Here is a 15,407-nt window from a genome sequence, read left to right as displayed (position 1 = left end):
GACGTGACGACGTGGGTTTCTCGTGTCCCGTCACTCTCGCGCGCGTGCCTGTTTGAGGTTATGTTAGGCGGCGGTTCGTTTGTGGTAGAGGAAATCTTTTCGGATAACGGTGGACGAAATGTTTTTAGTTCGAGAAGCTTGCATCGTTGGATAGGAATATTAATTACAATTGTTACGGTAATAAATTAATAAGTAATAAATTAAAAGGCAATGTATTTGAACTCAAGATAGTTTATATTGCAAATCTTTAATATAATTTTAGATCTAACTTTTCGATTTTATTGTTATGATTGTATCTCTATAGTTAGATAAATAACGCAGCAGATGTCGCTCGATAACAATCTACCTTACCGACCTGGTTTATTCTTACCCTCCTGATAACATCGAAGTATCAGCAGTATTTATCGCAACTAATTAATCGTTTCGTGTAGCAAGATTCGTGGTAAATAATTCTTTTTTTGCTGCTAAGTACACATTAAGATGTATAATAGCGTGGAATTTATTACTTTCAACCCTCCGGCCAAGAGACGTAGATGAAATGGTTCACGATATACGTGACCACATTCATTCGCTATACCTACAGCTCATTCAGTAACCACCCCCGTCCTTTCTCTGCCTTTTTTCTGTCTTTTTTCTGCCCTTTTTCTTCCCTTCACGTCCCTTAAGCAATTAACTATCCTTTCGCAATTTCTACCTTCTACCATTTCCTTCATTCTAGACCCATTTCCTTCCACTCTCCCGCAATTTTCCACTAAGTGCTTCAGTGCCCTAAATTCCGTCTCCTAAAGCTCGCGTTCAACTCGCATTTTCTATTTTTCTTTCCCTCCAGCCAGTGTTATATTTTCTACGCTTTATACTTTTCCACATTATCGCGTGTACTCTGTTTTATCGTAATCAATCTGTCACTCTTTATATCGCTTACACGAAGAAATCGGAAGTCATCCGAAGCCGCGAGTGACGTCGCGTTCGATAAACATAAATAAACAAAAGAAATGAAACATACACGATTATAATTTACCAAAATCCGCCGATAATTTCGTCGAAATCGAACGAAGATATTATCAGCGATTTTTCAGCGATCAAAGAAACAGAAAAATCAGGAGTCCGCCATTTTGTCGAGTCCGGTAGCCGCGGAATTAAATATTCCAGTCCCTCGCTGCGAGTCGTAAACTTACGTATCTACTAGTATGTTCCAACATTCTCGTCCTATCATATCGCACTTATATCAATTGTATTACACAAAAGGCGTTATGCAAAAGATATTGCGAGTGTATTACGACTCGGCATAATTTCATATTATCCTCCGTGCAGTTCGATCACAGAGGGTGGCTCTAACAGGGAACATTACGAACTGATACAGCCCGACTGGTGTGCACAGTGAAAAATGAGACAGCTATCGATACCTGGGCACGATGCAGAATGGCAGGTGGGAAGGTACGTTTACGTTGACCCGGTTACAAATTACCCACGATCGAAGTGCTTCCATTTTGCCGGGTCAACGCGCTCCATCTCGCTTCTTGGTACTTGCAGCGCAATGCCGCGGGATTAAGTCATCGTCATGTTGCATTCGTGTCGTTTAATCGGGAACGCGGACTGCTATTGTCCGACTTGCGCGAAATTCGACCGAGATCGGTTGATTTCCTTGCATTGTTCTCGTGACTTGGGATTTTTTCGCGAAAATCCCGAAAACTCGATTAATGAGTCTAAACCTCGAGGGTTTAGGCTACTTCACGAGGGTGGGTGGTTAGTTATTCGATCATTCGATGACTTGAGAGACACAGTGCACTCTTGTTTGCGAGAATACAGAAGATTCAAGGAATGATAATGGATTGTTCGATGATTCGAAAGGTGATTCAACTATTCAACTATTGAAACATCAAATTTTGCGATTTAGTGCTTCCATATGGCACACCATAATCCTTCGCCATCGTACAAAATGTTTGTATATACGCAACATTTTTTAGATAAAGAATCGTTATCGTTGCATTAGTATTTGCCGCGTGAGGCAATTGTGCGAGCGATTAATCTCCGTGTTTTGAAACAACGAAACCAGGAAACTACGTTAATCTGCTTGTTGCGCGTTCGGTCTGTCAATAACAGCGCGCTCATAATCGTTTTACTGCGCTCTGCCGTAATTTCGCTACGCGGATTCGGCTTCCGTTCTCTCATTTCTTTACCAACGAAAACGGAAATAAAAAAAAAGGAGAGGAGAACCACGCAACAAATTGAAGATAAGATTTTAGATAAAAGATCGCGAACAAATAGCTGAGTCTGCAGAGACTCACGATGGCTTCCGGTGTATGCAACCTATCTCCTCGATGTCTCACACGATCAGTTGAACCAGGGACGTGTGAACCAGGTGCCGAAGAATCGGCAAACCGGTCATCCGAGATTAACTGCGGTATTATATCACACCGATATAATAACAGTCGATAAGGCGCGAAGCTATCGTGTAATTTTCTTTTCTTCATCATTACCTTTTATCGAACAATCCGATAACGATGATAACAACCGTGTCTGAATGTAACGTTCAGTCTCTCACTGCACCGTCGCTGGGCCTGATCATTTTCATCCAAACGTTTCCTCTTCCGTTTCCATCCGTCATGGAGATCCGTCAGATGAAAAAGTGGGACATTGTGGAGGAGTACTCGAAGGACTTCATCGATTTTTTCAAATTAGTAAGTAGCCACGATTTCCATTGGTTCCCTGGCAGCGCTCGTTACGCCTTTTACGTAAGCCACTTGACTCTCGCGAGGCGAATCGATTAATCGTTTGGGCGTGAAAGGTATGGCGGGCCGATCGAAAGCTCTTATCCGTTCCAATGGCAACTGGATGCTTTAGAGATCGACTTCGTGTCCCGATTTCCATACAGAATTCGATTTTTCGCCACCTGGCTGGCAAGGATCCAAGTGCAACCGGATGAGCTATCTTGCGTTACGTTCTTCGAGCTTCGGAATCGATTAGAGACACCGGGATTCTAGCTGTCAGCGTGAGCTCGTAGTCTCGGCGAACGTCGAGAGTTGGTTCCAGACGCGATTTATTCGCTGTTAGCTTCAGCGATATCGAAGGGTAGATCAGCAGGTTGACTCATCGAATTAACTTTATCGACAAATTGAATGACGAAAGCCGCGTGTCACAGATCGCTGCTCGATGCGGAGGACTCGATGACGAGGGTCGTTCCATGACGATAGAACGGAAACGGTTATCGGCGTGAATTACGAACGGTTCAGTGGCAGGAATAAGATGTTAATTAGTCAACACGGTTTCCAAGGAACGTGCATAAAGAACCGTCGATTAACCCCGATGCTGTTTTCCAAGAAGGCGCATGCATGACTCTGTCCCGCGCGACGTCTCGCCGACTATTGTTCTCCGCGGAAATTGCACCGTCTATAATCACGGCTGCATTCTTGAAAACCAGCGAGGAGACTTTTATTGCAGACAACCTAGATATCGTTGTTTGAAAGAGGCGCGAGTCGACCGCGATAAAACATTTCCCTGCGTTCACACGTGCGATACGCTCGCGATTAAGCGCTGCAGACTGGCTGAGCATGTGTCAAACCACTTCTTCGCACCACTTTTATCTCGCCTGTGCAATCATTTTTCACAGTTTCCACGGAAATAATATTTCCGTTGTACAATCTGATACACGTAATCCACTCGATCGAACAATATAAACGATGTCGTAATATAAAATTCGACTCGAAGTTACAACACTCGATGTATATCAATGGTGTGATCTATTTTAAATCTCTAGGCGCCTCGAAGGGTTTCTTTAAGATTTCGAATGCTTTTCTCGTGCTTTTTAGGGCGTTGGAGTATTTTGTTGCGTATAAGGTGCGTACGTCTAAATTGGAGATTTAGGTTTACCAGGATGAAAGCGATTTCTTTGAATTTTGGAAAGTTAAATTGATCCTTGCATCCAGGAATTACCAGGAACTTTATGACAGTAAATATGAAAGAGCGTGTAAGAAACAAATTAATTTTTTGCATTCAGGTATTCCAAGAATTTGCTCATCTAAGATCTAATTGTTTCTCTGAATTTCCTGAAACTCCTGAATCAATCTATCTCTGGAGGTTCCAAGAATTTGACTGTAAGTTTGTAAACGAGACCCAGTGTGCTTCGAAATACAGGAATTAATTCCTTGCATCCGAGTATTTCAAGAATTTAATCATTCGGAAGAGCTGGAGACTCAGATTCTCAGTGAATTTCTTGAATCTGCATGCAAATATACCAAGTAAGAACACGAGAAGCATCCCTTCCTTCTCTTCGACGAAGAAGAAACCGAGAGGAACTTGGAATTTGATATAACCAATTTCTTTTCACTCGTTAGATCGATGCAAATGGCGATGGCTTCATCAACCTCACGGAGCTGCGAAGTGCCTTGGACATTTGTGGCTTCAAGATGCCTGGCTACAAGGTGCGTCAGATGATCGAGGAGTACGACGACAAGCAAAGGTCAGAACACAAGGGGCGATTATCCTTCGAGGAGTTCGAGAAACTTTGCAAAGAATTGAAGGCCAACGAATTGGGATCCACGTTCAAGCAGGTCGTATCTAAAAAGGAGAACTTGGAGACGTTAGGTGGGATCTCCGAGGCGTCCAGCGAAGGGACCACTCATTCGGTTAGGTTGGAGGAACAACTCGCCTTCAGTGACTGGATCAACACGAATTTGTCACACGATCCTGACCTGAAACACCTGCTGCCTATCGACGCGGAGGGCAAAGCCTTGTATGACAAGGTTAAAGATGGAATTCTCCTTTGGTGTGTATTTATTTCACGTATAATGCCCCGGTTCTATTATTTATTTGCTATCATATGCATCTATCAGTTAATCGTAGCTTGACATTAAATTCTTGATGTTATTAAATATCTGGTAATAATATATTATTAAAAATCTGAATCGCAACACCATTGGTAACATCGTGTACCTTATTTCAGCAAAATAATCAATCACTCTTGCCCTGACACGATCGACGAGCGAACAATCAACAAGAAGAACCTAACTCTTTACAAGAAGCACGAGAACCTAACCCTGGCTCTGTCATCTGCTCAATCGATCGGATGTAATATCGTGAACATCGATGCTCACGATTTGATAAAAGGCTCTCCTCATCTCGTCCTCGGTCTCCTTTGGCAAATCATTCGAATCGGTCTGTTCAACCAGATCACCCTGGAAAACTGCCCAGGCCTGACCACGCTGTTGCAAGACGAAGAACGCATCGAGGATCTGCTGAAGCTATCTCCGGAGTCCATCCTACTCAGATGGGTGAACCATCACCTGGAAAACGCAGGTATCGCCAGACGATGCGACAATTTCCAATCGGACATCACCGACTCGGAGGTTTACACGTATCTCATCAAGCAAATCGCACCGAACACCGCTGGAGTCACTTTGGAAGCTCTAATGGAACCGAACCACACCTCCAGGGCGGAGATTATGCTGCAACAGGCGGCTAAGTTAGGCTGCCGCAGCTTCGTAACACCTAGCGACGTGGTTAATGGCATATACAAGCTGAATCTCGCCTTTGTCGCCAATATGTTCAATAATTATCCCGGTCTAGACAAGCCAGAGAGCAATATCGAGGGCCTGGAGTCGTTGGAGGAAACCAGAGAGGAGAAGACCTATCGTAATTGGATGAACTCCATGGGCGTGGTTCCCCATGTGAACTGGCTGTACTCTGACTTAGCAGACGGTCTAGTGATCTTTCAACTTTACGACATCATCAAGCCAGGTACGGTGAACTGGAACCGGGTGCACAAAAAGTTTACCAAGTTACGGAAGTACATGGAGAAGTTGGAGAACTGCAATTACGCGGTCGAGCTCGGAAAAACGATGAATTTCTCGCTGGTCGGGATCGGCGGTCGTGACATAAACCGCGGGAACGCCACGCTGACTCTGGCTTTGATCTGGCAACTGATGAGATCGTACACGTTGTCGATTCTCACGTCCCTGGCGGGCAAACAGGGTAGCACTCTGGTCGAGAAAGAGATCGTACAGTGGGTAAACTCGAAGCTGCAAGCTGCAGGGAAGACCAGTGGTATCAAGGGTTTCCAGGATACGTCGATATCGGATGGAAAGGTGGTGATCGATCTCATCGACGCCATCAAGCCGGGCTCTGTGAACTATGATCTCGTAAAGGAAGGTGGCACCGAGGAGGTGAGATGCAGTAATTGCTTTTTCGCCAAAGTTCCGCAAAAATTGGTCGATTTGTTGATTTTCAAGCTGCAGACTGAACTCGTCGAGCCGTTTTCTCTTTTAATGGATCGATTGTGCGTTTCTGAGTTACAGCCTCGTAAATGTCCCGCTCTCGAGTGAATTGTTTCTGTTTGCGAGGTTTTTCGTTGGTTCGTGGAAAATTGCGAATCGGTCTTTTAGAGACGTATAAAGATATAAGAGTGTTTGGTATATTACTGCTATTATGATGCATAGATGATGTAACAAGGTGCTAGAAGTTGAAGACGTTTGTATTGCTTTTGTGAAAAAAAAAATGTAGAATTCTTTCAATTTTTCATATATTCGATGCAAACTAGAGAGCGTTAACAACTTATATTTACAAAGTCAGTCCGTGTACTTTACTTTGAAAAATATCACGTATACTTTGTATACGCGCGAGTATTATCTTGCCAAAAATCAACATCGGTAGATCAATTTGCAAAAAATTATTTCTTCTATTCTTTTAAGCGGTACGTGCGATTAATCGACGTTGATTTCATCTTTTCTCGTTGTAGGAGAACTTGGACAACGCGAAGTACGCGATATCCTTGGCCCGAAAATGCGGCGCGCGTGTGTACGCGCTACCGGAGGACATAACCGAGGTGAATCAGGACATGGTGATGACGGTATTCGCCTGTCTGATGGCGATGGACTACATCCCCAATATGGATTCCGTGAAGCAGCAGAACAACGTGCTGAACAACAGTCAATAATGTCGCGCCGCGTGCGATTCGTCCGCGTGCAGTGTCCGCGCTGAACACGGGAGGAACTGTATCGACTGAGTCACGGTTTGCGTCGCACACCGTGTCTCTTTTACGAGCGTAATAATTGTATATACACCTAGGTTAGGGTAGCTTGTTTTCCAAAACGAAAGGAAGAGAAAGAAAAATGGCGAAGAAAGAGGAAATGCGAAACGAGAGAAGGGGAAGAATCGCTTAAGAGAAAGGAACGATGATTAACGATAGGGTTTCTTGCGTTGTCCGCTTGCTTGGCAGATATTCTTTAAGAAATACTAGTACACCGCAAGATTTGATTTAGAGTATGGGAGAAACAGAGATTTTTCGAATAGCGATTTTGAAATATATGGGTAGGTAAAATGGAATGTAGAGGACAAATTTCCGCGTAGACGTTGCGAGCGAATTTCAATTAAAAATCGTCTGAGAACGAGTGGGGGCTTTAGATAGCAGATTTTTCTTGTTCGTTGCGAAAGGTAGAAGATCTTGAAGAGAAGTATCCTGCTTATCGATCGCCAGTCGTCCTCCGAGTATTATGTATCGCGTGTGATACGGGATTCTCCTTCTCCGATGTTTTCACAATCATATCCTTGTCTCACTCTGCATATTCGTAACCGTGGTCTTTTTAGATTTGTATAAATCGATTTTGTAACGATCTGTCTCTGTCTGTCAATGGTATCGATGATGTAAAATGAAGGAAGAGTCGATATGAAGATTGCGACCTATCCGAAATATCCGGACACTGAAAGATCTCGGAAATCGAGAGAACGAAATAATTCGCGTATACCGGATATACGTGGCTTTCAGATTGTCGATTATATATATATATATACATATATACTATATTTACATTCTTAAATGATATATATACATTTGAGATGTGTACACGTATTTGATACTGTGAGCGTGAAATTGTCATAACTTTACAATGGCAATGTCTTCGACCAATCAGTCAATCAATCGATCAATTCAATTGAAACGAAATCATTAGATCGCTAAGAACCATGAATGCATTAAATTACAAAAAAAAAAAATCAAAAAAATACAATCCGCTTTATAAAGCTTTTGCAACACGTACCATTTTCTAATGTTCATATTTAAATAGATTTTCGTTACCGTTTCTAGACGAACATTTCTGAATATCTAATTTTAATCGATATACATACGTTTTAAGTAGCATTATGCCCAATATTTGGATGCGTTTTAAAGAAGTATTATAATCGAAGACAATGATTAAAATGGGAAAACAAAGAACGTTTATAATAATTGGAATTTCTCTTGTTTGTCAAACTGTGACTTGTCAAGCTTTTCGTTTTCGTATTGTACCCAGACGTTTCCGATAATTTAACACGGTGAGACAACCGCTGCAGCATGTGAACGTTTCCATATACCCTCGATAAACGAAACAAACGCACAAGGATCATTGTAATCGTGCCATTATAAATATCGAAATCGTAATCGTGATTGGACGCTTGTTACAATATTTAACGATCGATTCGAACAGAACGTACTTATGTATTTAAAAATGATGCTGGAGCGCAAACGAACGCGTTACCGATCGCTCTTCCTTTAAACTATATTATACAGCGAGCGACGAAATAACGCTAGTTCCTCTTGATATTACGCGCGTTTTTATATCTGTGGCGCGCATGCGCCGATACAAGGAGCGTACCTTACAGCTGAAAGTGTAAGTTACTCAACGAATCATTTCGTAGTTCGAAACTGGCAAGCAAAGCGGAAAGGCGATTGACTGAATCTACTTTATACTTGTACTTTTTTCTTTTTAGAAAAACTTTTGCATATTACATGCAATTAAATATATACGTCGCGATCGCGGTAAATGATACATTGAGGTTAGGAAAAACTTTATAGAGAACGTTGTATAGAAGTTCAGCTTTTAGACAAGTTTTAGGGATCATGTATTGTTGCTACGTTTCGAAAATGAATTTATAGTGCTTTCTTTTTTACTACGACTATGTATACGTTTGTTACGTCTCGCCTAAATTAAGGTTAAAAATCTTAAGCTAATCGACACGAATCTATATGAGAAACTAGGTAAATCGATCGTAGTTCGAAAATTAAACGAAAGTGCAATCTATCGATACTTGTGGCATTCCTTCGTGGAAACAAAACGAAAAGACACGTTTCTTGAAGAACGGGGACACCATTAAGCATTTCGTCGTTAATTAAGGGTTTATGATTTTTAGATGAAATCACACGTTATTGCTTTATGTTATCCATTCCACAGATAACACTCGTACCAGGCTGCATTTCTTCTCATATCAGGATGCGAAATTACAGTTCGTGTGTCCTGAATCGAGATGGTCGAATTTGAGGAATAGAAAAGAGATGTAAGGATATTCGAAACGCCGAATAAACGTTTCATTTTCCCTTTTGTAATTTTAGCGAGTATCGCGACGTAAATCTCTTAAGAGGGCCGTTTGCAATCTGCGCACCTAGATTTAAGATTTAGTCAGGAGAGGAAGAAAGTTTCTGCTTTGTTCCATAAAAATGGGGTTATGTTAGGAGATGAAGAAGGACGGGAATACGTGTGAATACGAGAGAAAGATCATCAGTTAAGCTAAGAATTTTTTTCGTGTATTTTTGTTTTAATCGATTCGTCAATGAATTTCAACTTACAATGATCGCTGAATTAAACAAAAAAAAAAAGAAAATGCGTACGTTCACATACACACAAGATTCTGTGCGTCATGAACGTGTGTGTGGGTCACCGTAGATATACAATTTAATGTATCCGTAATTTAAATAAAAAGAAATTTATCTAATAAGATTTATTGGATCTCTCATTTTTATAATCAGGTAGAGGAAAATCTATTTTTTAAAATATATAATAAGGTAATATTAATACAGCAAGATATACAACAAACGATATATCTCCTATGTTCGACTATTTTTTAATGAGGACTCTATATTTCTTATGATATATTCAATATCGTATTCTATTTTCCATTATATTATCTTCTCCATTTTTATTCCAGAATTTAGTATCGATTTGAATTTTTATTTTATTCCTTAATGTAGTCTTTTCAAAGTACTTTAAATACCGTTCAATCCATCGAAAATATTCTGTTCACCATTGAATTTGCCATGATAGATGTCGTCGATGCTTCTGGAATTTCAGCTGTTTCTCGTTTGGCGGCGCGAACGTCTCGAAAAGATAAACTTATGTATTGCGATATAGCCGACAGGTTTTTCTTTTCGTCTGATCCCATAGTACCTATCCTTGTCAACGATGAGACGAACTGATAATCGCTCACAAAGATACGACTAGTCGAGCTTTCCTAAAAATCAGAAAAAAAGAGAAAATGTAAGAATCATTCGAATTATACAACACAATATTTTTCTTATATAAATAGCTTTCAGTATTTGCGAAAAATCATGATGGATGATACAATAATATTCGTTATAATAACATTAAAAAATTTCTTTTCAGTCTGTCACTTACTAAATGCGATTTGAGATCAGGTTCGACCACGATGTTGGCGCCGTAAGATCCGAAGTAGAAGGGGGCGTAATGACTGCAATTATTTAGGTTAGTCGTTTTCTGAATCACTATAGTCTCGCTCGGAACTTTGTTCAATTGTGGTAGAGATTCCAGCTCGTATCGATTGCTCTTTATTTTATTCATCATCCTCTTCGAGGGATAGTGATTTATCCCAACCGTGACGTTACACTGTCCGATCGTCGTATTTTCCAAAATTTCGAACGTCCCGTCAGGTACACCATTCAAGTCGGCCCCAATATTGAATCGTTCCGCGATCAGTTTAATGTCATTCAAATGATCGACTTTCAGTTGATTGTTCACTATCAAATAATCGACACCGAACTCGTTGAATTTTATTTCGAAAGGTTCCTCGGGATACAACTGTTTCAGTTCTTCCTCTGGTATGTCGATTTTATTGTCGTTCGTAATGTCCACGCTTTGTCGTCTCACATTTCCCATATGACAATTCAATCCATCTGAACCAGTTGGTCTGCAGAAAAGGTTCATGACTGTGTAGTTAGACCGTTGTACCCCATCGTGATTTAAGGGGCTTGAAGTGATGTTCATTTCCACATCGAAGACGTATTCGGGTCCATGTTTCCAAACACTCTCATCGACTGTCACTTGAGCGACTGAAAGGAAAAAGGTTTTTATTAATTTCTTTTATTTTATTTATTTAATTTTTTATTAGTTCCGTTTAGTGTTATGTTTTCTTTTAAATGTTCTTATATACACATTTTATATGGTATCTTTGTTGATCATAATCTCGGAAATTTTTCTTAAACACTGACCTAGTCTACGCAACATTTGCTCCATCTGTCATAATCGGTTCAATGTAACAGAATTCTGAGTTTACTAGTATCGCGGTTACCCTTTGTTCGCGAAAAGATAATTGAAAACCATATCGCGAAAGAACATGCGAAGCGAATACGTAATTAATAATTATTCATTTTGTACATTGTTATAAAATGATTAATGTTTCCGATCGTTTACTCTTTATGTCAACGGAAGTTATGATTTGCAATTAGTTATGAATTATCGTTCGCATAAGCAGTTCCTGGCCCGATTCAGACAGATTGATGATAAAGACGGTTAAATGGAAAATTGGCTTACCGACCTAAGAAGAACGGAATTAATGAGGCAAGCATGTCGTAGCACTGCTCTCAACTGGTTTAACACTCTTCTTCGGCTTGAAGGTCCTTTTATATCGCCGATATACTCTGACGACCTCGTCGTGTAATTTAATTAAACCGTCCCACCATCAGCGATGTAGTCATTAAGCTACTTCAATATGAAACACTCGTAATTTGCAAGAAGATGAATGAAATCCTGCGTTTTTAATCTTTAGATCGGTAAACAATTATATCCTTTCTTTTAGAATTACATAAACAAGATACGATGTTTGCATCGCTAACATTTATATATAATAGGTACAGTATTTGTGAAGCATGTACGTAATTATTAATCGCTATATCTGTGATGAACGTAGATTAGAATAAACACAAATTATTCTTATTAATTACGCACTGTATTTCTAAATTCGATATTAAAGCCATGTGTCAGTTTCAAAACTATCTTGATAAAGGAAGTAACGTTATCTACTATACCGATCATTGCTAATTCTACGTTAGAATAGTATTCGAAATTACATCCCATGGTAACAGGAAACTTATCGATAGAGATTTCCGCATTATATTTCACATTACCAGCATTATATTAAACCTTCTAACAATGAATTATATTCAAATTAAATCAAAACAATTACAATTTCTTTATAGTACTTTTATTTTTCTGAAATCCTGAAAGATAAAATTCTTCTTTGCAATTCTCCTGACATCCACGTTCATCTTTGTTTTTTAAACATATACGTCTTTTCGACAGAATTGTTTCTATAGTCTTGCAGGTAAATATATGTTTACTATTAACTGTCGCATTACGAAGTGTTTACAGAAATAATAATTGCATAGACACGCACGTCCAAATAAAATTTGTCAATATCTCTGAAACAATTAAATTAAAAATTTTAAATTCGTTCCTTCATACTTCCTACCGATTTAGATATCGTCTTCATTGATCAGAAGAGTCTTTTGGAACTATTTACAGCTTAATACCGATTAAGATTAATTGGCTTGCTGACCTAGAAAGAATGGGTTTAATACGAAGTTTATATTGTCGCAGCGTGTTTAACTACGGAATTGCCCTTCTTGCAGTTGAAAGCTTCTTTACTACAGTGGCCACGGTGAAAAGATTACCGGGCACGTTATAACGAGCCTGCCTGTCTACGACCGCATTTACGTCTGCTAATTCGATGTACTCCTTGTCAGTAGCGTATATAGAACTTTTGTCCCCCACGTGGTTCGTTCGATATACAATACACTTCTTACGATACACTAAAAATATTGCAAACATTGAACACGTTAAAAAGCAAATTCGCAACGATTGTAGACGATTGTTGTGTCGCCAATCGTTGACGGGAGTTGTAAGCATAGTTATAAAAAATTAATAATTATCGAATAATAAAAATTATTAAGTTCATATAAATAGAAAAATCGTCGAAAAACAAAATTGAGTCTCAGGTGCAAAGTGTCAATCCCAAAAAGGTAACACCGTTTAAAACGAAAAGACCGTTTACCTCGTTTTAATCGGAAATAAAATTATTCGATTAACAATGTGACCTACTGCGAGCTGGCAAAATCAGCTGCCACTTTGACACTTCAACGACCATAATTTCTACTATGAGTGGCTCGTGTTGTCGAAGTGTGTTATTCTATTAAACTCGTTAGGTGGCGAAGCAAGAGGCCACTTTTGTCTCGTTTGCATTACTTGAATAACAAAGGGAGAAAACAATAAATGAATTAGCACAAATGACTGTTTATAATGTCAACACGAATTTTAATCTGTATTATCCACTGTGTAATTTTGGTAGAATTGATTTTCCTGGAAACGAATCCGGAGTCGAAATTGCTCTATTGTCCTCAGTTTTCGAAAATTGTTTTCCTTATATTATAAGAAATTTATCTGAATCAATTGTCATTTAAGACAGTTTCGTCATTCGATACGTAAAAACGAATGACTTTTTAATATAAAGTTGATGAAAATTAAATTCCTAAATTATTTTTAAGATGAGAATGAACCTTCTAATGTCTTACGTTACAGGGTAAATAAAAATGAAGGAGAAATAAAAATATTTTCACATACATGCGGGTTTATAAAACATAGTTTATAAAACATGTATAAATTATCAAATTTATTATTAATAAGAAATAGTTCACGACGTAAATTTATAATAAAAATGAAAAAATTAATAAATTATTGGATATTACTTCAACTTACAAAATAATTGTGTAAAAATGTATCTATAATTTACAAAAAGTTTATAAATTATTACATTGATTGTTAATAACAAATTAATATTGTTATTAACAAATTGTTCACAAGGTATATTTATAATAGAAGTGAAAAAATTAATAAATTATTGGCTATGAGGGCAGAAAAATAATAATTAATAGAATGGGTAAAATTCGGAAATTTCCGTCAATTTGTAATAGCATAAATTTATAATACAAGAAAAGAAATAATTCATTGGTTATTACTTGAACAATATCATACTAATGTTTAAATGTACCTATAATTTGCAAAAGTGTAAAAATTGTTACACTTATTTCTAATAACAATTTGGGCACAAATTAAATTTATAATACAAGTGGAAAAATTACTGAATTATAAGCTATTACTAGTATATATATGACGTACTTGCGTGAAAATGTATATATAATTAGCAAAAAGTTAATAAATTGCTACATTTATTGTTAATAACAAATATTTTGCAACGTATATTATCGACAAAAGTAAAAAAAGTTAATAAATTATTAGCTACTACTTAAACAAGCAACGTATTTGTGTTAAAATGTATTCGTAACTTAAAAAAGCTAATTAATTAATAAATTTATTGTTAATAGCAAATTAAAATTCCTGATAACAAATCGTTTGTAACGTATATTAACGATAAAAGTCAAAAAAGTTAATAAATTATTAGCTACTACTTAAACAAGCAACGTATTTGTGTTAAAATGTATTCGTAACTTAAAAAAGCTAATTAATTAATAAATTTATTGTTAATAACAAATTAAAATCATTGATAACAAATAGTTTGCAACGTATATTAACGATAAAAGTGAAAAACGTTAATGAATTATTAGTTTATACAACGAAAAGTAACTCTTAAAGGAATCGGTAAAGTTCGGAAATTTTCGCCGACCTTCGGCCGGCCGTCGCTATATAAGGGGCCCGCGTGCAGGATCAAGCCAGTTGTCGGTTCGACTTCGGAAGGTGCGCGTTAATATTTTTTCTTTCAGATACTAATTATTTTTTGTTTCAGGATTTAATTATCTTTCTTCTTTCAGATTCTATTTCTTTTACTCTAGATTTCATTGTATGTGCATTCGAGTATTTTGTACAATATTCGAATGCTTCGTCGTTGGTTTAGTTGTATAACATCGTTGGCTAGATCAATGGCTATTCAATGACCATTGTCCACATTCTTAAATAATTTAATAATAATTCTTTCAGGTACTAATTACTTTTTCTTTCAGGTTTTAATTATCTTTCTTCTTTCAGATTTTATTTCTTTCATTCTATTTGTCTCTCTTTCAGCATTCGAGTATTTCGTACAATATTCGAATGCTCCGTCGTTGGTTTACTTATATATCATCGTTGGCTAGATCAATGGCTATTCTCAGTGGCCATTGTCCACTTTGTTAAATAATTTAACAATAATTTCTTCTTTCAGGTTCTAATTATTTTTCTTCTTCCAGATTTTATTTCTTTATTCTATTTGTCTCTTTGTTTCAGCATTCGAGTATTTCGTATAATATTCGAATGCTTCGTCGTTGGTTTACTTATGTCTCATCGTTGGCTAAATCTTTCCTTTCACAAATTTTACGACTTCCGTTC

At 37.9% G+C, this 15,407-nt stretch overlaps 2 protein-coding genes across 4 annotated transcripts in view; one reads left to right on the top strand and one right to left on the bottom strand.

The window, feature by feature from the left end:
* Fim (plastin-2 fimbrin) overlaps nt 1-9,438 on the top strand; it is a 47,493-nt gene extending 38,055 nt beyond the window's left edge. Inside the window, exons 1-4 of one of the 2 annotated variants that reach the window (XM_017904278.1) lie at nt 2,464-2,678; nt 4,332-4,762; nt 4,940-6,158; nt 6,731-9,438. In XM_017904278.1, the coding sequence (XP_017759767.1) occupies nt 2,502-2,678; nt 4,332-4,762; nt 4,940-6,158; nt 6,731-6,928 (2,025 nt within the window). In that variant the 5' untranslated portion in view covers nt 2,464-2,501 and the 3' untranslated portion in view covers nt 6,929-9,438. Of the gene's footprint in view, nt 1-2,463; nt 2,679-4,331; nt 4,763-4,939; nt 6,159-6,730 lie in introns of those variants that run through there. The other variant, XM_017904279.1, reaches the window with a different exon arrangement.
* An 87-nt stretch (nt 9,439-9,525) lies between these two features.
* On the bottom strand, nt 9,526-11,652 carry LOC108550537 (uncharacterized). Of its 2 annotated transcripts, none has more exons than XM_017904280.1 (3): nt 11,572-11,652; nt 10,416-11,086; nt 9,526-10,251 (listed from the first exon to the last, which is right to left on the bottom strand). In XM_017904280.1, the coding sequence occupies exons 1-3, from the start codon at nt 11,600-11,602 to the stop codon at nt 10,018-10,020; spliced, it is 936 nt and encodes a 311-aa protein (XP_017759769.1). In that variant the 5' UTR covers nt 11,603-11,652; the 3' UTR covers nt 9,526-10,017. The 2 variants fall into 2 exon arrangements, with proteins under 2 accessions (XP_017759769.1, XP_017759770.1); XM_017904281.1 differs by having other exon boundaries at nt 11,568-11,629.
* Between the last annotated feature and the right edge of the window lie 3,755 nt (nt 11,653-15,407).

Source organism: Eufriesea mexicana, unplaced genomic scaffold (genome assembly GCF_001483705.2).
Source record: "Eufriesea mexicana isolate 0111107269 unplaced genomic scaffold, ASM148370v2 scaffold2792, whole genome shotgun sequence".
Taxonomy (NCBI): Eukaryota; Metazoa; Arthropoda; class Insecta; order Hymenoptera; family Apidae; genus Eufriesea; species Eufriesea mexicana.
The sequence above is the reverse complement of the archived record's forward strand: the minus strand, read 5'-3'. Positions and strand labels throughout refer to the sequence as shown.

Bases quoted from the DNA above. Each gene is read 5' to 3' on its own strand.
- LOC108550537 (XM_017904280.1), bottom strand. From the start codon at position 11,602: ATGCTTGCCTCATTAATTCCGTTCTTCTTAG. The intron at 11,087-11,571 runs GTCGGTAAGCCA...TTTTCCTTTCAG, and splicing joins ATTAATTCCGTTCTTCTTAG to TCGCTCAAGTGACAGTCGAT. The intron at 10,252-10,415 runs GTAAGTGACAGA...TCTGATTTTTAG, and splicing joins CTGATCTCAAATCGCATTTA to GAAAGCTCGACTAGTCGTAT.